The sequence below is a fragment of the Fundulus heteroclitus genome, chromosome 22 (assembly GCF_011125445.2).
Source record: "Fundulus heteroclitus isolate FHET01 chromosome 22, MU-UCD_Fhet_4.1, whole genome shotgun sequence".
NCBI lineage: Eukaryota > Metazoa > Chordata > Actinopteri > Cyprinodontiformes > Fundulidae > Fundulus > Fundulus heteroclitus.
This window is the reverse complement of record NC_046382.1, coordinates 36,241,331-36,268,884: the sequence shown is the minus strand read 5'-3', so window position 1 is coordinate 36,268,884 and position 27,554 is coordinate 36,241,331. Positions and strand designations below refer to the sequence as shown.

Genomic DNA, 27,554 nt, shown 5'->3' with positions numbered 1-27,554 from the left:
ATTGACTGTTAATCATCATAGTTAATAGAAATAAAGGCTTGAAAAGATCTGGCTACGTAATGTGTTTCGCTTTATGTATCTGAAATAAATCAACTTTTCAAGCATATCAAAGACAAGTGAACACTGCAAATAAATGGACTGGGTTTCCTTAGAAACTAAGGAAACCCAGGCATGCCCATGGGGACAATAATATATTTATTTTCATTTTATTTGAATTGATTTACTTTACATATAGGATTGTGTGATGAATCTAAATGAATGTGCAACAAGCTGTGTTGCTACAGTAGCATCGACTCATGTGACCATATAGTCCTAGCACATTAGCATTAGCAGTTATTAGCAAAGATACATTATGTTTCTGCGTTACTGAAGCGTAACGTGAGGATCCTGGGAAATGTTTGGGGTTTTAAACAAAAGAGTAAAATGTTTAGTGCTGAGGAGCACATGGACAGCTGTGAATAAACAAAAGCTAAGTTTGAATCCTTGCTGCCATAAGACTCCTTTTGGTCAGCAGAGCTAACTACTGTAGGTCCATAGCAGAAATATTTAGTAAGAAATAATTTCTTGTATGAAGATATTTTTTTCATGTTTAAAACCTAAAACCCAGTATATTACTGTTGGTGCATCCAACTGGTACTCCTACGTATGTTGCCCTGCAATAAAAAATGTGCGTGAGAAAAGTGTTTCTGATCATCAAACCCATTTTTAATCACAAAAACATCCCCTGAGAAAATACAAAATGCACTTTTCAAATGATGATTTCATTTACTGTGAGAGAAAAAAAAAAGCTATCCAAGCCAATCTGGCCCTAGGTGAAAAACTTGTGCCGCCCCTTGCAGCTACGACTGCCGTCCAGCGTTTCTGCTAAGTGGCAATGAGTCGTTGTGCTGCTGTGGAGGAATATTGGGCCACACTTAACTGAGCTTCAGCTTAATTTTGCTTTGTTCCACCCGTGAAGAGGTGATGATCAAACATCCTCCGTCAGGATTTGCTGGCAGAGAGCAGAATTAGGACAAGTTCTCCTGAAGTCTTGAAGCAACAAACCACAAAACCACCACCATGTTGTGATATGTTGATTTTCTGAAATTCTGTTAGTATTACCAGAAGTGGTGAGATAAAGTTCCACATATATATCTTTAGGGCACATAAAATGTCAGCAAAATCTTGCTGTTTTTTTTTAGGGGGAAATGTGAAATGGACCTTTATGTTGTTTTTGGTCAGCATCGGTTGGGGATTCAGAGCTCTGCCACGGACGCCATCTTTGTCCGACATCTTACCTCAACTGGGGAGAGTGATCCTTGAAATGCTCCATTCATTGTCAATGGAGAACATAAAAAGCAGAAGGCTGGTCGCTACACTGCAAAAATGGATCTAAAAATAAGTAAAATTTAGTGTATTTGTCCTTGATTTGAACAGGTAAAAAAGATGATTTGCCAATGGAATGAGATTCTTGCACTTAAAATAGGAACAACTCATCTCCATCATCTTATTTCAAGTGCAGGATGTCTAATTATCTTATTTTAGGGGTTAAAAATACCCATTCCATTGGCAGATAATCTTATTTACCTGCCCAAATGAAGGACAAATACACTAACTTTAAGAACATTTTACTTATTTTTAGATCCATTTTTGCAGTGTAAGAAGTGGAAGCGTGTCCGGACAATATTTAAGTGAGACCCAACACAACTAAATGTGTCACTTTTACACTTTATTGTTTAAAGTCGATACAAAAAAGTGTTCGCTGGAAACATTCTTTGATTTTGCCTTTTACAAGCACAAAGACAGGAGAAGAAGTGTGAGTAAAGGATGGTAAGTTGAACTGATGCGGAGGTGTTTGCGTCACAAACAGGGCTGAGATTACAGTGGAGAGACAGAGGGAAGCCCTTTATTCACACAGAGTCCATAAAACGAGAGCTGAAAGGAGAGGACGGACGCCTTTTCTTTTTTCGCCGTGATGTATCCTCAGATGGCTGTAGCATAGGGTGTGCAAGCGCGTGCACGGGGTCATCGGTTTCTCCCTGAGGTGAGTTAGTGTGGCGCAGTCTGAGGATACGAGGAGAGCTACTGCGAGGACAGAAACTGAACACATACAATCAACCCGTTAAATTACAATCTCGCTCTTTCTCGCACACAAACACAAAAACACCCGATGACCTGCGAGAGCTCAGGACCTCAGCAGGACCCGAAGATCTGCAGGAGCAGTTTGGAAGAGACGCCTCAGTTTTATCTACAGCTTCAGTGTGTGTCTCGCCGATGTAAGCCGCACCAACGTGTGCGCGCGCGTGTGTGGCAGTAGGGGTTTGGGAGAATCTGTGCTTGAATTAAAATAAGTGACATATCAGGACTGCCTCAGTTCCCTCTTTGCCTGATCTGAGACGTATCTGTGTAACGCGCTGTGTGTGACGACACAGCTGCTAAAATCTCACTCATTGAATTCAATGTTAAAACCACGGATGGTTTTCCAGGCTGCCTGGAAGAGGATAAATGCATAATCAAAACAGAGAGTTTGTGGTTAACAGTAGGAATGGGCCGCTCACAGGGATATAACGCTTCCTGGTTCACATTTTTCCTCAACCATTCCTATGCCGTGAGTTACTTTTAATGATTTAGTTTCAGCTGGCTGAAACTAAACTATCACACTTTTTCCTTGCTTATGAGAAAGACAAATTCAGATTTTGGGAAATACTTCTGGTTAAAACGTTATTTCAAAAGCATAATTGGCAAACGACCAGCAGCAGGCTGCAGGCGTGTAACTAATATCTACCTCGTGTTCTCACATAAAGAACTAAACAGCAAACTTTTCTGATATCCTACGCAGTGAGCAATTAGAAATGGCTACTAAACTCAGGCGCTGTTCATTCTATATATTTAAAAAATAAATAGCCTTATTATAACTAATATAACTGTACATTGATGTACTTTGAGTTTTAAATAAAAAGTTAGAAATTGTTATAAAATCCATAATACTGTTGTGTTTCTGCTAAGGTTTCTCTGTATTTTAGGACTCTCGTACTGGTCAATACCGCGTCACTTCTGTCATTGTTATTCTCATCTAGCCTTAATAAAAGCTGTTTTGGTCAAAAGAAAAGAAATGTCAGCACAGGCAGCCCTGATATCCAGTGCCCTATGATGTTTACAGAAAATCACATCAAGATGCGGTCTGAAAAGCACACATTGTCACAAAGCCCTGAAAAAAAAACAAAAAAAAAAAAAACATTAAATCAACGCACGCTTCTACGCAGACTTTGAACCTTGGTCGGCTCCAGTCCATCAGATGAGCAAGATTCCTGCACTGGGATTATTTAATCCAAGAAGAGATGCACCAATCAATTAGCCTTAGATTGGACCGGATCAGATTATTCTTCTCTGATCAGTTCTAAAAAAAAATGACCCGCCCCATCCATCAAACGCCTCAAAACTAAGAACTCACTTTCGGTCATTGAATTCATCAACTACTAGGAAAAACGGGCTAATATACTAATGTATAAATGGGAATGAGCTGGTAATTCTCTAATCTTCTATTATATTCAAAACCTACGGCCCCCTATCAAAACACCCGTGGTAAATTTTTTCCTCTTACGTGTATTAGTGTCCGGGGGAAATAAAATCTGCCAAAATTGGGATCGAAAGTCCGACATCAAAGAAAAACGTAACTGGGTATCGGCCATGACGAGCCGAATCGGTGCATCTCTGAAGCTGACATGAGAGAAACAGACTTCTGAGTTTGTTTCAACACGAAGGCTGCTGAAGGAAATGAAGCGCGCCGTTCCCAGCCACCAGCACAGCGCACTGGAGCTCACAGAGGCACCGAAAGCGTTTGGAGATCCATCAGTGCTAAGTTTCACACGACCAATCAGAATCCGACACATTCGTGACCCCCACCAACATCACAGCGGCCAAGCAGGCTGAATCACGACGTCATGCGCATCACTTAGAGGTCAGTACCACGATTTGCTGTCTGAGACGCCCTCTATGCTTAAAATAACAATAAACAAAACAGTTCAGGGTAGAGTGGGAGTCCACCGCTACATAGTTGCGTTTTTATGGCTAACAGGTAATCAGGAGAGACTCGCTCGTTAAAGGGAGGGCAGCGGCTGTGCAGGCATAGACAAAGACGCCTCAGAGGCTCCCTTAATGCGTGGGGAGGCTTCTGCTGCAGATCTATTGCTGTGAAAGGGAAAACGCCCGTGACAGTAACCGACCAGAGCGAGCACCAGGACATGGGCTGCATCGATACATGAAATGGCTTTGACAGGTCGACGTGGAGAGAGAGGGAAAGAAAACACGGAAACCGCTGGAACACACAGAAAACTTCATGTCTGATTAGCAATACTCTGGATTTTCAAAAGGTAATCACATAGGAATTAGGGATTTCTGACAGATAAAGGTCGAAGCGATGTCCTGGGTCATAAATAAACACATTTCTTTAAATAAGCTCTGAGAGATGTACACGTGTGTATTGCAACAAATACATGAACGAGGGCCGCACGTTTGCACCACGGCGTGCCGGCAATTTAGATAAATACTGTTGAAAGTCCTCTCCGTGACACAAAGTTTTACCCAGCAGTGTTCTCTGTTTGGTTGTTTTTTTTTTTTGTGTCTCTGGTTTCATGAAAATATAGAAATCTGTTTGTCATTCATGAAAAAAGCAATACAAAGGTCACTTAAAAAGGAGGCAAAAAGGTCCAGAGAGAAAACCATCAGGGGGAACCATCAGGAGGGGACCTCCACCGAAGCATGCCGAGGAGTCACCCCCCCCCAGGAGCTAGTCGAGGGGTCCCTGGAAGATGAGTCTGATGAAGCCCCGCTCGCCGCTCAGCTGCTGGGCACAGAAGGGGCAAGCGGCGTGGAAGGTGTGGGTGCCGTGCGGCAGCGGGATCTGGCTCCAGAAGGCCGCCGTCTTCTCCGAGCAGACGTGTCCGCAGGGGTTGAAGGTGTGCGTGGGCGGGGCCGCGTCCACGTAGAAGCCCGCCTCGCAGCCCAGCCACAGCGGCACGTAGGGGCCCCTCGCCCGGCACATGGGGCACTCCCTCAGGCGGCCCTCCCGCTCCTCGCGGTGGTTGCCCCAGTTGTGGTAGCCGTGCACGTGGCCGCACTGCAGGTAGACCCAGGGCTGCTTCTCGTCGGGCGTGTCCTTCCGCCGCATGGAGGGGAACGCCAGCGTGTTGAAGCCCACGGGGCACTGGGGCCGCGCCGCGTTGATCTCCTGCCGCAGCGCCTCCAGGTGTTTGAGGGTGGGGGTGCGCGACAGGCCCTCGGCCGTGCGCCACAGCAGGGTGGCGCCGCACAGGTCGATGAGCGAGCCGTCGACGAGCTCCTGAGTTTCCGTCTCCACCTGGAACACGAGATGAGAGCGGGTCACACCCTGACATGGTTCCACCTAATGCAGACTTTCAGAAAGGACGAGGTAGGGGGCCACGGCTCAGCAGCATGGCTGAAACAGGACCACAGACCCATGGGCCCGAGCAACGAGCTCTGCAAAGCTCAAAACTGCTCCCTCCCAATAACCCAGTGGCTACCATCATAAAATAGCATCAGCTCAAGAACTAACTCCTGCTCACATTGTTGGCTACGGGAAATTTCCCACTGGACCTCAAGCAGCTCTGTTCCCTGCTTCCCCACTCCTTCTCCTCTGGGACCCTGATTTCCACACAAAATCTATTTACATCCAAAGAGTGGACTTCGGACCACTGAGCAACAGTCTTCAGATTTTTCTCCTTGGCTCAGGAAACATGCTTTGACACTGTCTCTGGTTCAGGAGTGGCTCTCAACAAGAAAACGTGACGACTGAAGCCCACGTACCAACACATCTACAAGCTGGAGTCCACAACTAATGAATCTCCCTCAAATTCAAAGAGAAATCAGAAATAAGTAATGTTTTATCTTGCCAGTTGCACCTTGAAGCAGAAAAATCGGATTTCCTAGAATCAAAAGTAAAGAATTTAGCAGCAGTTTGAAAAGACGCCAACGTTATTCCTGCAGAGCCGCTCTGCGCCCAGCAGGAGGCGGCCTAACAAAGCCGCCCCTCTCTGCAGACAGATGTGCGGCTGCCAGAGGAGCAGGAGAGTGGCAGCTGGAGGGAAGACAGCACGAGGAAGCTGATGTCCGGGCTGCTGGAAGGCGGCGCGGACAGCTGCTGGAAAGTTCTCCAATGAGTTGGGCGTCGAGGCAGAACTCGGCCTGGCTCTGTGTGATCGGACTGAGCAGGGAAATTCCATGTTTAGATAACCGGATTGCACGAGGAGTGGGGGGAAAAAACAGAGAGCGGGGTGGAAAAAGCTAGGCATGAATCACAGGGGAGACGGCGATGGGGAGATAAGAGGAGCAGCTTCCAGGTGTTTGTGTTGAAGTTGCTGCTCCACTCAGGGGGAACGTTGGCGGACGCGCCCGACGTGACTGTGCAGAAATCTCAGTGTGAGAGGGAATGTTTGCACAGCGTGTGTCAGTCCTTCAAGATACACACATTCAATCTGTCCATCAAGACCTTTACATTTGGGATCTGTTTAAAGCTTGGCTCCTCTCCCCTTTTCAAACATGTTATCAAATTAGACGGAAACAAATTATTTACCAACCTCAAAGCTTGTATGAAACCCTGCAGCTTCCCTGTGTGATATATTCTGCAAAAAAAACTAAAATTACCTCCTTTTTGAAGACGACATCTCTCAAACACATTTTCTGATATTTTTAGCTGGAACACGATCTAATGAGGAGACGGGTGGGGCGTCGTTTTACAAAACGGAAAGAGATGGGTAAATGCAAATGAGCTGCTCTCGTACGGTGTAGCGTTATCAGTGCAGGAGCAGATCAGTACGTAAATAGCTATGTGCGACGCCTAATCGTGTGGGAGGTCTGCATGTAGGCTGTAAATAATTTGGGAGTTGTCTCAAAAGGGAAAGAAAATATCTTTAAAAATGTGGCTCAACATCTTAAAAAGAAACATTTTACATCTAAAGCACTGGCTAAAACATCTGAATTAGAGATTAACCTATATAAACTTGATGACCAATTGACAGTGTGTGGGTTTTTGTAATGCTTTGACCCACCAAGGCCGATTTTAACTTCTATTCAGGAGCTATAATTTAACAAAATAGAGGACCGCGAGTCAAAATATGTTTTCAAGCCTTACTGCCGTGAGCCGTCATTAGAAGTTGAAAAGTCAACGGATAAAAGAGCAACGTTTCCAACTCTGTTCAGACTGACCTATTAGCATATACGTAAAGCCTTGCTCTCTCTCGCTCCGCTGCAGCCAGAATGAACAGCAGACAACTCAGTTTACTTTACACAGCTTCTGACATCGTGTCTGAGTTCATCCTTAATCACTGAACACAGAAAATAGCTGCCTCTGGGTCTTTCCGCAGCGATCGGCCGACACAAAGCATTGCTGTCAGTGCCGTGTTGCAGCACATGAGTCCAGTCCGTTCAGTTTTTGGAAAAAGACTGCATCTGTCAGCTGCTGACCAGTCAGCAGGTCATGGCGGCTCAGTCGTAAAAAAGGCCAATTTCTTCTAGTCTCAATCCTGTGAAGCTGCATTTCTTCATAAAATAAGCGACTAGGAGTCGGTGCGACCTCGTAGAGGTTTGACTGGAACTTACCAAGCGTTGCATGTGCGATATCCACCACGATCTAACCACAACGCATTCCTCTGCCTAAAACAACCCAATGAAGCAAAGCACCAGCGCCTTGAATCCAGTCGCCTAAGTGACTCACGAGGCAGAGGCGGCGTTGTGACAGGCTGAGAGACAGCTGGAGGATCCCATGCTGGATCGTGTTACTCACAGCTTTGACTGGCAAACTGTTGCCGTGGAGATGGCATCCAGATAACCCTCTGATGGCGTAAGGGTTCAACAGGGCACAGTCACGCACAAGAGTGTGAAAAAAGATGGTGACAAGGGATTGGAAGAGAAGTTAAACGGGATAGAGTCATCATTGATTCAACAACCAAGCAGGCCTTTTCTGGGTTATTCAGAATTTTCTGCAGCTGGACTAGTTGTTTACCGCCGAGGTCTCATAATTAAAACCATTCCAGGTAAGAGTTGAAGCGTAAATAGTTTGAAAAGTTGCTGCAAATGGACACACAAGGAAAATTACTTGGGGAACAATGACTGCGCCAAGTGGTAAAAATGATCCCACCATTTTGCCGCGCTGCTGCGCCGAGCGGGTCTCTCGCAGGGTGAAGACGTTCCCACACACTGAGATCTCCCTCCAGACTCCTGGTTTGGAGTCCTGCGTAAAGCCGTTGCGAGGGTGCATCACCAGCACGCCGTTGGTGGTCAGCCCGTCCATCTGTCCGTCGGCCGTCTTCCACTTCGCAGCTTTCTCCTGACGGGAAAAGTGACGTGGAAAGTCAGAGGTTCGTTCTGAAGAACAGAAGTAAGAGCTGGAGCTTGTAAAGAAACAACATTTATATAAGGAGTCAGTTTGTGTTTTTCCGACTCGTGTCTGAAGAGGAAGCTTACCCCCAGGAATATGTTCTTGGAGGAGTCGAAGCCCGCGGCGTAGATGCGAGCGCTGTAAGGCGGCGTGCGCTGGCACATGATGCGGCAGGCGAAGCGGGAGATGGTGCTCTGGACCGACTGAGTGTCCGAGTTGCTCTGGCTGCCGGCCACCGTGTCCGTCACCACGAAGTCTATGGGGCTCTCCGTGGATCGGCCGATCTGCCGACGGTGGATGGAGTAGTCAGTAAGAAATAAAGTAAACCTTGGAGAGGAAGAGCGTTTCTTCATCTCTCCCCCCGTTGGAGACGCTAGCGTTGATGAAGGCAGAGAATAAACGCTTTAATGCTTAGAGTGGTAGAGTGGTAACCTTGATTTGAGGCTGTGTCGCTACCCGAGCACAGAGCAGGGGAATCTAAGAAAACACCATCCCCAACCGTCACTGGAATAAAGATGTTTGCCGTGCTTTACTTCTAAACACACAGCTTAAAACGACATACTCTTTAAAAACACAATGCCTTAATGACCTTCTATAATCCTGCGGCTCTTGTAAAGAGATGTAAATGAAAACGCCATCCCCTCTTAAGCTTTAGTCTCGCGTTTTAAAGCCCCAGCACAGGCCGGGTGATGGAATCTGGACTATTTTACCTGGAACATGTCGGTATTGCTGTCGTGAGTGTACTCCACCACCACCGTCTGGGCTCGGGACAGAGTGTAAGAGATGCTGTGCTGGTCTTTGTTGCTTATGGCCTGATGGGACACAATGAAAGGGATGATGGATGACCACAGAGGCAGTGGAGAGAGAGAAGGAGAGGAAAACAACTGCAGATCTTGTCACGGTATTACGTTAGATTTGAACACGGTTTGATGGAAGAAAAAAAAAAGAAGGGCTTTAAAGAGTTTACAGAGAAGAACAGATTTCAGATGTGTAGTCAGTGAGTGGACCAAACCTTAGACCACCCGCACGACTGGACCACGATGCCTCTTATTAGCCTGTGAGTTTTGCTCCAGCAAGCCGTGTTCACAGTCAGCACACAGCTTACAGATGTTAAACCATTAGAAAAGCGACTTAAAGACCTTTCTCTGGCCGTTTCATAGGTTCAGAGGATCTGGATGGTGGAAACACGTGCTTCCCGACTCAGCAGCAAAACGCACCGTTACCGTCCACTGAACCGCTCACACGGCTTTCTCTTATAAAACCTTCACAGTGTTCCAGTTAAACGCTGCGTAAAAAAATAAAATAAATAAAAAACGCCTGCTCAATCTTCCTGTCTTGTTGATGCTCTTCAGTATCACAGAAACAAACCTTTGGTGGAGAATCCAGGCCCGCAGAGCTTTGTGTGTTTCTGAGCAGTGACGGCCAAAACTCTTAAACTGTCCCTAATTTCTCTCCTCCACGCAGCCCCGCTTCTTATCCTCTTAAAAGTGGCCTTTATTAGTAGTTTTCCAGGCTTTCTGAAGGTCTTCCAAAGTCTTTCTTTGAACTTCGGATGCCCCCCCCCCCCCCAACCCACCCACGCAGTACCTGGCAATGAAAGCGCATTTCACAGTTTGTGCTGAAGAACAGAGAAACAGGACAGATGGAAAACAAAAGGAGCAATGTCAGGATTATAAATCGATCCACGGCAGATGAAACAGGAAAAACAAAACGATTTCCAGCATGTAGTTCTTTTGAGAATAACCTTAACGGAGCTAAAATCCTATTCTCTTCTGTCAAACTGTTATCTTTGGTGTTTCTTATATAAGTATCACTGAAGAACTGGCAGAAAATGGTGTCCTTGTCGCTTTCAGCTGGAAATAAACGGCCTAAATATCCAAGTTAAAATAGGTTCCTTGCTAAATCGTCTGTCTGCTGTTGACACAACACCGGTGTATTAGTTGAGGTTTTATGTTTGAGTGATTTTCAGGTCAGATTTAGACGTCTTAGCAAACATTGCTGGGAGAATGCTAAGCAACTTGGTACTGGATTGCCAAAGGCTCGACCTCCGACTGTTGCCTGGTTGTACTCCTCAGTTGCAGGACCTGGTGGTTCCTCACCAGGGAGTCTGTCCCCAGGGAATGGCTCAAGGCCCTGCTGTCGATGACCAGATCTCTCCCCTTCTGTTCTGGAAAACAAAAAGCCACTGAATCGCACTTAGTCTGGCCTCTCACCCAGAACCAGTTTGCCATGGGAGACCCTACCAGGGGCAAACCTGCCCCCGACAACATAGCTTCTGGGGTCCTCGAGGCACTCAAACCCCTCCACCACGGTAAGGTGGCGATTCGAGGAGGGGGCTGTTCGTCCCAGGTCAGATTTACGAGGCTCAAGCCGCTTCTGTCCTAGATGGGAAACTGCGGATCAGGTGTTCAGCCACATCTGGTAAAAGACGTTCAAGATGCCTCCCAAAAGGAGGCGTGGTAGTCAGGGAGGAGCAGAAGAGTAAGTATCTCACAGATGTCGTCGAATGTTCCTGACTCATGACACTCGTGGGGAATTTGGAGGATCATCTTTAGACCATTGAAAGAACCATAAGAGCCACCAGGCCGCACCGACAGGACTGCTGTTAGGTTGAAGTTGAGTCAGTTTCAGCCACTTTTCTATGGCGAGCTAAGCTGTCTTTGTGCTTCTTTCAGGCTCAGAGAGAGCAAGCAGTTCAGCAGACAACAGGAAAACTGAATGTATGGAAATAACGGGAAATTTTGACAGGCTTTAGGAAGTCTCAGAGTAAAGGTCTCTATTCCCTAACAAATACACACAGAGAAAGCGTTTTTTGGCTATGCTAGCCACACCAGCCGCTGACATAAGAAAACAAAGACAGTTTAAAATGTGTTAAAAACTTGCAGTAACCACTTTCTCCTTGTGACGTCGCCTCTGCCTGAATGAAGGAGAGGATTGCTAGCAGAATATTTTGCATGTAGCCCTTATATATATTCTATATTACCGTTCTAAAAAAAGACATCGGGAGGTCGTACCGGCAGATCAAAGCTTCACGAAACTGGCCACAAAAATCTGATCTGTGAATCTTTACATGCAGTCAAAAGGATTCACACCCCTGAGCAGCCTTTTTTTTTTTACAAACATGTTTCTTCTGACCGGGATGAATTTTTAGGTTTTCGAGTCTCCTAATGTGAACCCTGACTTGAATCTGATAGAGAAGCTAAAGATTAGGGTGATGGCAAGGAGGCCTTCCGTATGAATGAAAACACTGGAACTCTGTAATCCTCAATCTGCCCGGGGTATGAATCATTTTTACCTTTAGCTGTATCACCATGTTTATTTTCAACTGAAGGGGAGAAAAGCTGAAGCAGATGACGACGAGGCCATAGATTACATCAGTGTTTCAGAGTCTGAGGAGTTAGATCACAGTAAAGTGTTTGAGTGTGGGAGTTGTTTTTTTTTTTTTTTACCTTGGCTGCTTGTGGAGAGCAGGCGACGTGAACTGTGCTGGGCTTCACCCCGTTCGCCTTCGGCCTCTTATAAAGTGCGAAGCGGCTTTTGCGTCGGCCTCGGTCCCCATTGGGCAGGGAACCATTGTACCTGCACACACATAAACACACACACACACACACAAACACACACACACACACACACACACACACAGAGAACAACAGGGCGTTTATTGTCTGGGCAGCTGGATAACACGCAGGAATAACAGTCACAGTGGAAAAGGCTTGAGGCATTTTCGTGCACTCAGACATATCCACAAACTGGTGCTTACAGTTTTCATGCATGCATTTTAACAAAAGCACAGCATGTCATTACAAACAACAAAGTCCGCTCCAAGTGTCAGACCAGGGGGGCTGGGAATATAAACAGAGACTCATTTAGCCTCATATTTGTCTGAGGAAAGGAGAACAAACAGAGCAGAGTCTCTGGCCCTCAGCTACACCCCGACTGTGCAGCCAGGGAGAGTTAATCATTTCTTAACCTTAGGATGAAAACTTTCAGAAAACATTCCTCATCCCCATCTACCAGACTCCAGGCCTTTTTTTCTTTCTTTTTTTTGGTAACTTCCGAATGTTTCATTGCAAAGAAGAAGTGTTGAATTTCAGCTCTGACCGTTGCAAAGTCGTATTCCTGTAAGCAGCAAGGCTTTATGAACCTGCTGCATGGAGGTGAAGACGTCCCGGAGAATTCAAATTAAATGGAGAGAGAAGCTCCAACGACTCGATCTCATCAGGACAATTAACTTTAAACGAGTTAGTTTTTGGACTGAGGGGAATTATTCAACAGCTTTGCTGGTGCACAACTTTCTCTTCACTGTGTGTGTGTTTATTAAAGCAGAATAAAATCTCACCATTTAGCTATAGCTAGAGGGCACAATGTGCATTATGTGTTGGCTCACATGCACGTGTGTCTTTTTAGCTGTGTAATAATGAAAAGAGGCCATTTATGTTATTATGATAACATAAACAGGAATTAGTTCACCTTTATTTGAACTAATTCTAAGTATCCAGTCTAAAATCTGCCATGTTCTGGTCTATAAGGTTAGTTTTGGTCCATTTTCTTCTTTAGTTCCAGCTCTGCAGGTCCTGTAGTGATCTGTCTTTTCCATTTACATTATGTTTGTTTAGATTCTTCCTGATTCTCTGTTTCATTCTGAAATCCTTCCATCTATTGCTTTTTTTTTTTTTGGCACTTTTTTTTCCCTGCAAGTTTCTTTTTAAATCCACCCTGTTGAGTAATTTTCTGGCTGTGAGGCAGAAAAGCAGCAGAAAGTAAACATGAGGAAAACCTTTCTCAGTCCTACTTTTTACTTTTGGTGGAAGTTTTGCGCCTCAGTGTGGATCCTCGACGGTACGTGTTGCCGTGAACGTGTGCGAACTTGTTAAATCAAACCATTGTTCTTTATCCTTTTAGAACAGTATAAAGCTCTCCGAGTACAACAATACAAGCCAGACATTTGAAAGCTGCAGTACAGCAGGGTGTGGACTTCATTTTCTTGAGTTTTGTCCAAAAACAAAAAAGAAAAGAAAACAATCGTTCCTATTTATTGGCACTGCTTATTTGATCGAAGGATGCGGTTTAGTTAAGTGGTTTTGGTTTTTTCCGCAAGTTTTAAAGTTTGGCCAAGAAACAACAAAGGTCAGCGCTCCAAGTTGAAAAGCTGAATGTTTCTCATCAGTGTCATGGTTTAGTTTTGATTCGGCTTTGGTTTACTGTTGTTCTCAGTTTTTCCACCTTGTTTGGCTTTTAGTTAGGTTTTGACTTTATTCATTGTTAGTTTTTAGTTTCCTCCTTCTCTTCCACTCAGCCTTCACTTCACTCTCCTTGCAGTCAGTCACACCTGTTTGTAATTAATCAATCAGACACATTTCACCTGCTAGCCTTCATCTTTAAGCCTCCCTCTGCCTCACTCTAGTGCTGGTCCGTCTTCAGTCTTCGTTTGCCTTGGAAGTTATGTTCTGCGCTCTCATTTAAGGTTAGTTCTGCCAGACTCTCTGTAAGACTCTGAACTTTGCTGTGTGTTGCTGAAGAACTGCTAACCTTACTAGCCGCCCTGGAGAAGCTCTGCTCTGTGCCCAGGTGTCCCAGAGAAGCCTGCTGTGCTCTGGCTAGCCCTCTGCCTCCTGTGAACCCTGCTAGGCTCAGACTGTCTCCCTGCCTCCTGTGGATCCAGCTACCAGTCTCTGCCTACAAAGACTCTCGCTCCGGGCCGTCAGCTCCTGCCATCACCTGAGCCTCTGTATTCCTGCTCCTCTGGTTTCATCATCTTCCCTTCAATAAATCTCTTAAACTTTTGTCCCGTGTGTGTTCTGAGTTCATCGGTAAACAAATCCTGACAATCAGACCTAGCTTCAAAATGCAAAATGGCTGCTACGCATGTTTAACCTATTGATAGTTCCAAAAAAAAAAGTGAAAAACAAAGCAACTGGACTTGTTTCGCTTCCTCTCCAGGAAGTTTTCTCAATTCAAAAAGTCTGGAGTAATGTGCAGTACCAAGCTTTATACTACTGCCAAACAAAGGCCTTGTAATGGGTTAAATAACATGCAAATTCAACAGAAACAGGTCCACCCCTTAGTAATGGGCGGTTGTTAAAGACATTACTAAGATCCCCACCAGATGCAAGCTGAGTTATTCAGGGTTAAACGGTATCTGAGGAATCACCAGTTACTAATGTTTTAAATAATCCGCTTTAGCAATGCTCTGGATGGTCTAGTTTTGAATTTTATTGGGATTAATGTTGACGGTATCCCCACCTGCTGACACTGTAGGTACAACAGCATTTTTGACTCGAATGGCACGTTCAGCACAGATGTAGAGGTGAAATACAATATCTGTTTATAAAATATTGGCTGTAACATTGCTGGAAGCTAAGAGGTTGGAACCCAGCCTGGGCCTTGAGATAAACCAGAAATTTTAAAATTGATAAATAGTTGAGCTTCTTTATGTTATCATTCAGCAGCACATTCACAATGTAAATTTGAGCGAAATTTTGTTGCAAGGCTCCGAGTAAAAACAAGACTAAAGAGAAACATAAGTATAAGCATTTGTCATGTGTCAGGAATGTAACGGCAAATCAAAACGTCATTATACATGCACAGAGAAGTTATGTATAAGACGATATGAATAGTACAAATATATGGAGTATTGCAACTAGGAACAGGACATATGATGTTGCAGGTAGTACAGTTATCAGTGCAACAGAGTTCACAGCGAGCATGTAAAGTGAATAGCTTTGTATGTATGGGGAAGAGGGCATTATTGGGAGTTTAGCAGTCTGATGACGTGTGAAATGAAGCTGCTGTGGAATCTGGTTGTTCAGCATTTGAAGCTGCTGAACCTGTTGCCAGAGGGCAGCAGGGAGGACAGTCTGATGGGGGGGTGTGAGGGGTCTTTTAGGGTTGTCTGGGCCCTGGTCAGGCAGCGTCATGGTTGGAGGGAAGCGCCGTCACGATGCGTCTCCCTGCTGTCCTCTCCTCACCTCTCGCTCTGCACGTTTCCAGTCTGAGGCGCTGCAGGCCTCAGACCAGACGGAGATGCAGCTGGACGGCTCCTCAGTAGAAAACGGTGAGGGTGGGAGGAGGAGGTTTGCTCTTGATCATCTCAACTTGTTAGTAGTGTTTGTAAAAATTTGTAATTGTGTGTGCCTGAAACTAAAAAAAAAGTTTAGAAATAGCAAATTTAAGCCTTGTGCTAAAAAATTTAAATAACAGAAAACCAGTAGTTGTGGACTTCCCAAAAAACAAGCTGTCCAAATCCTCGTCAAGAGCGCTCTTGACAAGGATTTGGACAGCTTCATTTTGGCAGCAATGAAGAACGCAGCATTAATGTGAAAAAAAAAAAATGTTCTGTTGGCAAGGGGTAAAATGTACCAGTACCAGTCATCGTGTGTCACACTTCAGTGTGGCTGGAGCGAGTCTTTGGCCAATCAGATTCTTGAGCCCCCCCCCTTCAGATCCAGTAAAGGTAGCTCAGGCATGTTGTGAGGACGCCCAGCCTACGGGGCTAAACGTTTCCTCTGAGAGAGCCGCGGCACTGAAAATCAAACAACATCACGAGGATTTATGTGTAACCATGGTGAGAGAGCAACGTTTGGGAAGAGTTGTCACGGCAAGAGCGTAACCATGGGGAAGTTTAGCTGGTATCCACGGAGAGGCCAGAGGGGACTGCTGCGGAGCCCAGAGGGATGCAGGCAGTTCAAAGACGGGCTGTGGTGGGAAGCAGAACTGTGTACCTACATGTATCCAAAACTTCCCCCAAAGCGGAGGGACCAGAGATTTACAGGAAGTCTGTCAGCGTTAACCCACAGTCTGTTCATGCTCATTCAGGGGGGGGCGGAAAGACCTGGAGCTGAGACACACGCTGTCTCCTAATGCACAACGTTGTCCTAGAATAACCAGTAATGTTATGAAAGCGTGTTCCTTCACACAAAAAAGGAACTGAAGTCTGCTACACAACAATACGCAACTACTGTGGAGGAACATTAAATGGATTATTTGGGATATTGCTGCTCATGCTTTCCTCTTTGTCAGACAAAGAGGTTATGGTTATGGTGACAAAGATGTTACACCGAAGGCAGAGGCTGTCTGGTCTTCACATTTATTTTTAAAATATACATTGAAATAGTAAAAATGACAAAAAAAAGCTTTGTTTTTTCCGTATGGATACTTTAACAGTGTTCTTTCTATTTGTAAATCTTTGCAAGAACTTAAAATACGAGTCCTCTGACTCAGATGGATAAACAGACTTTTGCACGAACATGTTCGTCAACAATTTTGGAAAGAAAATTAAAAATATGATAACTCAATTTAAGTCCAACTCAAGGTAACGTGTACTGACATGCACACACACACACACACATATATACATATATATATATACACATACATACATATATATATATATACACACATATATATATACATATACATATACACATACTCTGACTCTGGACAAGAGCAGTACCAAAATGTTGGGTAAAGCGAAGGACTTCACTTCCTCTTTACTGCCCCTGCTCTGGAACACGAGACACATGATTACATTCAGTTGACCATATAGATATATATGAGAGCGAGAGAGAGAGTAGAGAGAGAGAGAGATAGAGGAGAGAGTAGAGAGACAGGAGTAGAGGAGAGAGAGAGAGAGAGAGAGAGACACACAGGAGAAGGACACACAAGCAGAGGAGAGAGAGAGAGAGAGCAAGATAGAGAGAGAAGAGAGAGAGAGAAGAGAGAGAGAGAGAGAGAGAGAGAGACAGAGAGAGACAGAGATGAGATGAGAGAGACCAGAGGACCGAGAGAGACAAGTAGCGAGAGAGAGAGACGAGAGAGAGAGAGCGATGAGAGGAGAGAGGAGTAGGAGAGAGAGAAGATGAGAGATAGAGACACAGAGAGACACTGAGCAGAGAGAAGAGACGAGAGACACACAGACAGAGAGAGGAGAGCACAGAGAGAGAGAGGAGGACGAAGAGAGAGATGAGAGATGAGAGAGATAGAGAGACAGACGAGAGATGAGAGACACAAGAGAAGAGAGATAAGAGAGAGCGAGAGAGATAGAGAGAGAGAGGAGAATGAGATACATATAGTATACATATTATACACATATATACAGATATAGACACAGATATATACACATATATATATATATATATATATATATATATATATATATATATATATATATATATATATATATATATATATATATATATATATATATATGGTACAACTGAATGTAATCATGTGTCTCGTGTTCCAGAGCAGGGGCAGTAAAGAGGAAGTGAAGTCCTTCGCTTTACCCAACATTTTGGTACTGCTCTTGTCCAGAGTCAGAGCTCAGGCAACAGAAAGCAATGGGTGAGGATGGCGAGGACTTCCAGATCTTATGGGATCAATGAGCCTCTGGCACCGCTGCCCCAGCAGCTGCAGTTGCTGAAGACTCCTGACTTCTCTGTCAGCAATGCTTCCTCTCTGGCCTGTGTTCAGTTTCAGTGGTAGACAACTGGTGTACTAAAGTGGCGGTCGTTAACTTCACGACTTGGTACCACATACCACGATGCACCACAGCACCAGGATCGCTCTCGGCTCACCCACTGCGCTGTGGCCTGGAAGATAGGAAGTTAGCTTTCAGCTCTGCTGCAGACGTTGTTGTTGTTGAGACGGTCAAAAACCTTCCACTCTCTTACTTGTGGGCCTACACGATACATCTACCCTGTTACCCAAAGTATGAACAGTAGAGGGAGGAGAACCTGTTGCCCAGCCTCTCTCTGCCAGCACACCGCATCCCGTGCATCCACGCTTTGCCTGGCTGGCCCCTCCGCTTAGCAGTGTGCCACTAAACTTCTCATCCACAACAAGCTGCCAACCCCTCCTCCGTACTTGATCAAATGGCGCCTTCATCGCCATCAAAAAAAAAAAAAAAATCAACCTCTCCATGGTAACACAGGAGAAGCTACAAAGTAGACGTAGCTTCTCCTGTCGCAGGAAGCAGGAAACCTTCTTTTAGAGCTTTCTGTCCGTTTTCTTCCACCTAACTGCAGGTTTTGCATCTCATAGGTGCGACCACATTTTCAACATATCAGCTAAAACCTGTATGGTCAATATTGTTTACCTGTCTGTCTCCTGGCGATCGGGGGCTTATAAAAATCTTTAGCATAACTTTATTTATTTATTTATCTATTTTTTTTTTACCACTGTATAAAAGGCTTCACTGAAACGTAAAGTCAGTCTCTAAAGCTCATTTATGAACCAGTTTTTCTTTTGATTCCAATAACTTTTCTGTGACAGTCTAAGATCGTTTATGCCTGAAGGTAAGTTTGTCTTTCTGAGCAGGTTCTTGTGCATGTGTGAGGAGGAAGAGCAGAAACATGCTATAAAGTAAATGTGGACAATGCAACATAGATTCCACACACACTTCCATTAGTTTCACATTTTTCTGCTATTCAACATGTAAAAAATGGATATAAAAGATGGTAAGCACATCTCTATAAACATGAATAATGATTAAAACTTTAAATAACATCCAACACTACTGCTGCTATTGTACGTGATCAAGTCTGTCCTTCCCACTGATGCTGGCTGAAAGCAGCAGGTTTTTATTTACCTTCATCAGCATCTCTACCTTGATGCGCAGTAGCTGCTGGGCTCTCTGAGCGTCACAGCAGGCTTCTCGCTGGAAGTCCAGCGCTAATCTGAAATGTTTACAGCAACAAATATCTGTGCACCTCCTACAATTCAGCTCAGCGTGTCAGTTTCCATTACCCAGTGAGGGCTTGTGTTGCAGATGGGACAGATTAATGGGAGCGGCCGGTCTGGTTTAGCACAGTAATGGAGCCATTTCCCCGCAGTAGGTCAGGGAATGGAGGTCAGGGTTAAGGGTTCGACTCACATGATGGAACCGTTTAAAGTTTTAAAGAGCAGCTTGACTTTCAGCTCAGGACGGTGACGCCTCCTGTTGCGGGGCATAAAAAGCGCCCCCCCCCCCTCACCCGCACCCCCTCAATCGTTTTTCGGAAGAATAAAAAAAAAACAAAAAGAAAGAATTGGCCTGACCTAGAATGAAAAAACCATGGGCGGAAAAAGCACAGCAAACGGAAAACTGGGGTTCTCCCTTTTAAAGGCATGGAACTGCGTTTATGGCTTAATGGGTTCTTTTTTTTTTTTTTTCCACAAGGGAAACTTTCCACGGTCAGCTCCCCCTGACAATGCTGCTCCAGCACAACCCAGAACAACAAACTTTGAGTCAGCTGTGACACGGACTGTCTGCGCGAGACATGAAACAGCGGCCCGTGCGCACACACAGGACGACCAGGAGACCTTCTGACGCTGCGCTGTGTGGAGAGGCTCTGCACAGGGAGGGAGGAGGAAGATCTCTGCGGACGCCCGTCACAGTCGGCTTTTGTCTGGGCGTTTGGGTCAGCGTGACGCTAAACGTCTTCTGTGCCGAGGAGAAGAAGGGTGGAGTGGAGGGTTTGTTCCAACCTCCATGAAAGTAAAACAAATATCTGATGAAAGAGAAAGAAAGTTGTCCTGATCGTATCCGGTGCCGCGGTCCGCCAAAAGTTATCTCATCTTGCAGGGAAGTTCATTTCCTTCTGCAGAAGTAACTGTTCTGTTTTGGAGCACGACTGTGCAACAGGACAAAAATATCCCCGGTGTGTGTGTGTGTGTGTGTGTGTGTGTGTGTGTGTGTTCTCTCCTATGTGGGAACAGTTTCCAGCTGGATTATTTGGCAAAGCGTCCAACTCAATCCTAAAGAAGCTTAATCTGCTGACTCAATACACGCCCATCGCCCCCAAAGGGCAGCAGAGTCGCTGCGTTTGGCACTGCGTAGCCCGCTGCCCACACCCCCATTGTTCTGCGACTACCTCTGAATGTATAATGAGCCGTCTTGGCCCTTCGGTGCAAACAAAGGAACAATGCTAGAATTGTGCCGTCGTCCCACATATTGTTCGGATCGTGTCTGCATCAGGCTGTTTACCCGAGTGAAGAAATGTAAATAAAGCTGCCGTTTAGGCTTCTCTCTAAAGCGCAGTGTGTGCAGCGGTTCTACGCGCTGCTTTCATTTTCCATCACTGCTACAGGCAATCAGTGCAACTCAGTAGTGACGTGATACGTGATACGTGCCTGGAGTATGAAAGTCTTGGATCTATGGAGCAAACCAAAACCAATAGAAAACAGCTTCCTTGTAGCCGTCGGTTAGATATTACTATGAAATCTGCTTGCTAATAGTATTTCTCATCACCCTTAGGTGAGCATTGTAAACAACAGCTACATGGAGGCACTTTATCATTTGGAAAGGTGGTAGTGGGGAAGCCAACCAGAGTTATCATATGTCTATGGATGTCCTGAGAGAACTGGCTGAGCATCATCCTATTAGTTTAATGAGATAATTGTTTACAAGTGACCAGTTAGCACCACAGTCAGAAAGCCTAAACACATGTTGTAAACGGGAAGGTCAATTATGGAAGCAGCAACCACCACCAGGGACTGTGAAATTTATTGTTGACTGTAAACTTTTAACGGATCAGGTCGACAAAACTAACAAGCTCATTCAAACACTTTCCAACATTTTATCTACTGCTGGTTCCATGAGAGCATCACTGAACCGACATATCTAAAAATGTGCAATTATTGTGTGCCATTTGGCAGCAAGAACCTTTGCCTTGGACCCAACAAGGTCCTGGGTTCAAATCCCGACCTTGGACATCTCTGCGTGGAGTTTGCATGTTCTCCCCATACATGCTTGGGTTCTCTCCGAGTGCTCCACATTTTTCCCTGAGTCTGGAAATGTGCATGCTGGCATGTTGTGGTAGAAGACGTAGTGATGATAAAAGGCCACGGCGACTGCGGTCAAAGTGAAACCTGTCTGGCAAGGCGCCACAGAGTAGCTGCAGCAGTCTAAGCTGCTGCGACGAGGCCCAGAGAGGTAGGTCTGTACCTTTAAGCTTCCCACCCTGTGGCTATGTTTGACGCTCTTATTTTGAAAAAGAAAGGTTGGTAATTCTTGTCAGGACAGCGCTAAAATCATTTGTGCGGCACTGTCCTTCAAATAGTTTGGACAGCACTTCATTATCTTTGAAATATAAAATAGCAAAACTGACAGGTTCATTAAAACAGTAATGAAATAGGAAATTCTTTGTTTCCCCAAATATATTACTAATATCTTGTTGTGCTTTGTTAAGTTTATTCCTGCCAATTTGCCCATAGTAAAACTGTTTAGTTTGGTCTAATTACAACTACTTCTCAAATTGAGAGAAATATATCCATAGGTACACATATACACACTAGCAATATATTTCTGTATTTCCAAGTAGAGGGAGGAGCTTGTTTGCTATGACAGTTCTTCCCAAAGTTGGGATTGGGAGCATCTTTATTAAAATCTAAATGACATTAAATATGCTATGATCTGTTTAGCATAATATTACCATGAGTGTTATTTTGTGGGTCAGCAGATGAAAAGCTTGCCTGTGTTATGGGTTAGGGTGACAAAGTTCAGGTTGTGACCACATCACAGCGCTACGTCAGCTTTCCAACAACCTCAACAGCATCGCCCAATCAAACGGTGCTCAGCGCTGCGCCACTCTCCAAATCAGGCCCCCTATTTTTCTCCTGTGCCTCAGTAACAGAAGGAAAGCACAAGAAGGGCTTGCAGCCTTAGAGAAAGCAACGTCACAAATCGTGACCGTTTAGAAATAACCCGCCACCATCTACTGACAGCAAACCATGACCACAGCAGAAAACTGGTAAATCTTCCTTTAAAACATTTGGATGTGAGCGGGGGGCATTGTGTTCAGCCAGCTGATAAATGGTCAGATATATCACGCTCCTGTGTAAGAAACAGCATGGGAACATTTTATTTTGTGACTTTAGTGAGTATAAATACTCTGTTTTTAGGCTGCAACCTACCGATCTCGTAGGATCGAAATATTCCCCACACATATGAGTTAGACTGTTTTTGTCCGCTCCTCCAACATTTGATTGGGCTGTTTGAATTTTCACCCTTCAGGATATTTACTGTGATAAATGACCCAACAGAATTGTAAAACTGTACTTTTGAGTGAATAATAGAAGACGTTTGGTTGTTTTTGCCTACCCCAGCACAATGAGCTCCCCGTACTTCACTGGCACTTTGGTGGACGAGGTGGTGGAGATGTTTTCCTGCTCCGGGGAATACATGGGGCCCTGCTGACTGAGGCTTGCAGGGGGAGGTTGGATGTGATCCAACAGGGTGAGGCAGGAAGGGGTAATGCTAAAGAAGGAAGGTGAGGGGGGGAGACGCTGATCAACGGGACCAAGAGGGGGAGGAGGAGGAGACGGAAGGGGAGAGGGGTCAGCTGAAGCTCAGCTCCACCCTTTCATGCTCCATGTGTTCGCCTGTCGCAGCGCCGCTTATCCTGCCCTGCAGAGAGACAGAGGACAGACGCAAATAAAGATTAGCCGTTTCATTTACACTGACGTGAAAGGAAGGGACACAATTAAACTGATTTCTCGTTTGGATTACAGACAATACAGTACTTTGCAATTTGCAATTTCACCTGCCTCAAAAAAAATATTTAGTGGCAATTAAATAATCTTGAAAGTTTCTGATTTTTGTTGCTGATTCAATTATTTACTATATACATTTTCATTACATGGTTGTTTTGTGTGTTTAACGTTAGTTTTATATGTGTAAATGTTTCATGCACAAAAACACCTGTTTATGTTGTTGTTTTTTTCAAAAGAAACAAATGAATTGTGGTTAGTAAATGTGTAAACTACATTTGGTCAAACACAACACCAGTAGGTCCGACTCACTGCTGCCCACTCTATACCGTATTAATGCCTTAAATATTGACACAAAATAAACAGTTTCACTGCTACAGTTAAAAGTGCAGGGCCAGTCCAAGGTGGCATGTGGCCGCGGGCAGAGTTTGATTTGAGAGGCCACCGGCCAACCCAACACCACCCTGTTTAGCTGTTTACATGCATTTAAGTTGTTTTTCAGTCAAGAAATAAATCCTTAAATTGACTGCAATCATGACAATCATGCAAATCAGTTTGCATTATTTATTACATAAATTGAACTTGAGATAAAGTGTTTCAGAAAGTAAGAGTTTTAAACAGTTTTTATACAGATTCATAGTCATAGAAAGGAGTCATTAATTGTAAAAAATAATTTTAAACGGGACATCCCTGTTAGAGATTAATAATCTTAATGGACTTATTTCCTGTAAAAATAAAGGTTAAATTAATATATACAATCAAGATTATTTTGCAGTGTGCATGAAATATAATCTGACCAGAGATAAACAAAACTTAAACTGAATTTAAATGTTTACTTTGAGCATTTATTTATAAAACAATTGTCAACTCCCGAAATCCCAACTAAATATAAATATTAGATTTATCTGAAGTTAAAGGTAACAAAATAGTTCGTTACAAATTTGAATAAACAGAACAAATGACAACAAAGTAAAGAGTTATTTGTTGTTGCTTTCTTACCAACCATGGTGGCCCCCTGCTGACCTGGGGGAGCCAATCAGTAGCTCAGTTTACTTATTCTTGGGTTGGCTTTAGTTTCTGTTTCTTAAAAATAATTTTAAAATGTTTGCATCTAGACTTAGGCTGTTTCAAACCTGACTATAAACAGTTAAACCCAAATAAATGACAAGATCTGCATCGGAGATGTCGCCATCTGAAAGGATATAAGTTTATTTGTGGCTCCACAGCTAATTTGATATAAATAGGCTTAGAAATCAAGTACTATACAATTTGTTCAGTTAAATAACAGAGTTGTGATAAAAATGTGATAAAACACCGAGTAGGCTCTTCCTGCTCCTTCACTGTTGTGCTACAGCTCTACCTCTAAAGAAAACAATGCCTCCAAATAAATGTATTATATGATATAATCATATCAATGTGACAGAGCCTTTCAGATTTCTGTTTCATACATTGCTGTTAAGTTATTTAAGGAAACCTAATGAAAAGTTATTTTTATTTAGGTCTATATTTTCCTTTCACTGATTTTGTCAGTAGGATTTGTCTAGAGTTTCCAAAAGTGGGTTTTCTAATATCTCTAGTGCAGAGTTTGAACATCTGACAGGCTTTTAAGCAAAGATCTATTAGTGAAATTAGATCTATGTTATACCTGAAGCTGCATTAATAACAGTGCTGCATAATGTTAGGAAAACATTCGATGCCTGGTAATATTGGTGATTGCTACCAAAAATATATGCGTTGTCATAAACAAATAATTAAAAACTGTTATTGTCATTCAGGTATGGGTTTATCACAACCAGACCCCAGATAATAAGGAGTCTATCCAACTACTGGGGAAAAAACAACATTATTTCCATCTCAACAACAAGGTTTGATTAAAAAAGCTGCTTCTGGCTGATGTCTGTTGTTCTGGCAATAAAACAACTTAGTCGTAGTTTCTTAATGATTTCACCACCTCTTTGCCTTCTAAAACTGTTCATGCTTCATTAAACAGGTAGAGTTACCAAACACAATTACAGGCATAGAGTGCCTAAAAGCATGGCACTTAAATAATTAGTTAACATTTAATTCAGTTCAAGCAGTTCTTTGAGATATGCATGTTGCATAAACTATTATTGCATCAATGATAAATGTACTATATATATGTTGCAACCCTTATACCTTACCCCTTTAAAGCTTCCGTAGGTAAAATGTATTTTTTTCTTTTTTACATTTTTTATCACTGTGCACTGATAGTATAATATGAGCCAGATAATCTGTGGGGGGAAATCAAGCTCCTCTGGCTCTTCCCAGTGGTCCTGCTAAGCTTTACAGAAATCCACCGCTCCCAGACAGAAACAACCAATCAGAGCCAGGAGGAAGGTCGTAGCAGTGTCAGTCACGGTCATCTACGTGTTGCTCACACCTCTTCTGCCACACAGCGTGTACCGTGTCGTTTCAGCTCAAGATGAGAGAAACAAAACCAATGAGCCGCTCCGAAACCCATTATTTTCAGCAGTATGCGTCGTGCAACGGCACAAAAGCCCAGCGTCCAGCAAAGCACCCCGCTGTGAAAATGCCCGCGTGGCCAAATGCACGTGTGGCCAGTAGAAACTGGGCCATCCGACCGTCAGCCGAAAAGACCAGGAAGCAAAATGGGGGAGAATTCCCTGAACTGTATGACCCGAGTTTGAGACCGTATTGCTGTGGAAATGGAGCTCTTTATCAAGTCCTAACTCCCCGGGCTGATTCCTAGACCGTACCCCCACACCTTTATTCCTTGCTGCTCCTAACTAGCAGAGCTAGCGCTAGCTCCTTAGCACGGGACAAATACGTATTTGCTGCTGACAACAAAATAATTAACATGTGCGCTTAGGCAGTGTGGAGCTCAGCCCATCGCTACGCTGAGCCCCGCAACAAGCGAAGCGCAAACTGCGTCCTGTCTGAATGGCCTATTACGTTACAGGAAAACTGCACACTTCTCTAGTGGCATCTGCTCAGAAAACAAAAACAGGTAAACAGAAGAAGAGCACGATAAAAAGAAAGAATTAGATGGAGCCCAAACTAAAATGAGGGAGGGAGGGCTGCAGCTCAGCAGAGAACAAGGGGGAGGGACCTGTTCAAATTTTCTCAGAACCCCCAACTGCAGCTTTAAATGACCAGATGACTCAATAGGGTTATTAAATAAGAACTATAGTCAGTTATTGATGCTGTTTTGCAGGGGCTGTTTTTGAGTCATCCTCTGAAGTCGGCATTTATGCACAACTTTCTGTAGGCAGGAAATCACAGAGAGAAGAAACGAGGACATGGCAAACAGAAGGCGATGGATTTCCTGCTGCAACCTCTGAAGATCTACACGGGTTTAAGGTTAACTCATGACCTTTATTTTACATCCCTCCTTTCTCCCCCACTGACGTGACAGAAAAAAAGGAGACATTTTTAATTTAAGCTATCTTTCGACACAACATCATCGTGGCTGTACAGGCAGTCTGCAACAGGCGAAGCAGAATATTTCTCCTACGATTCCCAGAGTGCTCATCTGCTGGGAGTATCCACCACCACAAATGCACAAGTGTAGGACGTAAAGTGTTTTTGTGATGAGTGAGAATGGGCAGGGGGCAGGAAGAGTGATGCAGTCCCACCAGACTGAGTGGGAGAAGTTCATGCAGGGGCCCTCCAAGTAAACGTTTCAGACATCTAAAGTCCACAACATTTTGGATGAAATAATCATCCACACTACAAAAACGGAACTAAAAATAAGTAAAATTTTCTGAAAATTAGTGTATCTGTTCTTGATTTGAGCAGGTAAATAAGGTGATCTGCCAATAGAATTAGATTTTTGCACTTAAAATAGGAACAATTTATCTCCATCATCTTATTTCAAATGCAGGATGTCTAATTATCTTAATTTAGGGGTCAAAATACTCATTCCATTGGCAGATGATCTTATTTATCTGCTCAAATCAAGAACAAAAACACTATGTTTAAGAACATTTTGCTTATTTTTAGATACGTTTTTGCAGTGCAAGCACTTGATAAGTAATAAAAACCACAATAAATAGTGCTTTTCAGTGACACCTGTGAGGTATGCCAAATGTGCACTAAAGCTCCAACAGCACCAGCTGTCCTGGTCAGACGCGCGCAAAGAATATAAATTACAACTTAAATGTTTTTGCACCATGCAGTTCACTGTGGTTTGTGTTGTGATTTAGCAATACAGATTTTTGGCTATTACTCACAAAATCCCACAAACGGCATGACAAACACGCACACACCTTTCCATGTGGTTTTGTTGGCCTCTTCAGGCCATGACCTACAGCGAGCCCTGGAGCGGTTCAATGCAGAATGTGAAGCGGCCGGGAGAAGAGTCAACTCCTCTAAGCTTGAGGTTTTTCTGGTAAACGTGGACCTTTAAATGTTTCTTCGTGAACGGGAGGTGGACTGGTGGACTGGGCCTTCTTCTGCAGTAACACAACCGGTGCTCAGGTCTGTTTTGGTGAAATGAGAGCTGAGCCAAAAAGCAAAGCTCTTAATGTAATGGTCCATCTACATTTTGACCCTTACCTATGGTCACGAGATATGGATCATGATCAAAAGAACAAGATCTCAGATACATCCAGCCTGAAGTTGAAGTGCAGCTTTTCTGCATCTAAAGAAGCCAGCTGAGTTGGTTTGTGCATTCAATCAGGATGCCCCCTGGGTGGTTTTACAGCGTGTGCCCCTGGGAGGAGACCCCGGG

At 44.1% G+C, this 27,554-nt stretch overlaps 1 protein-coding gene across 1 annotated transcript in view; it reads right to left on the bottom strand.

Annotated features, from left to right (window-relative positions):
• Positions 1-1,691: 1,691 nt before the first annotated feature.
• The window catches only part of peli1b (pellino E3 ubiquitin protein ligase 1b), a 51,427-nt gene continuing 25,564 nt past the window's right edge, over positions 1,692-27,554 (bottom strand). The window contains exons 2-7 of the mRNA XM_012872831.3: positions 22,452-22,757; positions 11,821-11,950; positions 9,082-9,183; positions 8,458-8,655; positions 8,132-8,320; positions 1,692-5,335 (exon numbers count right to left, since the gene is read on the bottom strand). Of these exons, the coding sequence (XP_012728285.2) occupies positions 4,766-5,335; positions 8,132-8,320; positions 8,458-8,655; positions 9,082-9,183; positions 11,821-11,950; positions 22,452-22,534 (1,272 nt within the window). The 5' untranslated portion in view covers positions 22,535-22,757 and the 3' untranslated portion in view covers positions 1,692-4,765. The remainder of the gene's footprint in view (positions 5,336-8,131; positions 8,321-8,457; positions 8,656-9,081; positions 9,184-11,820; positions 11,951-22,451; positions 22,758-27,554) is intronic.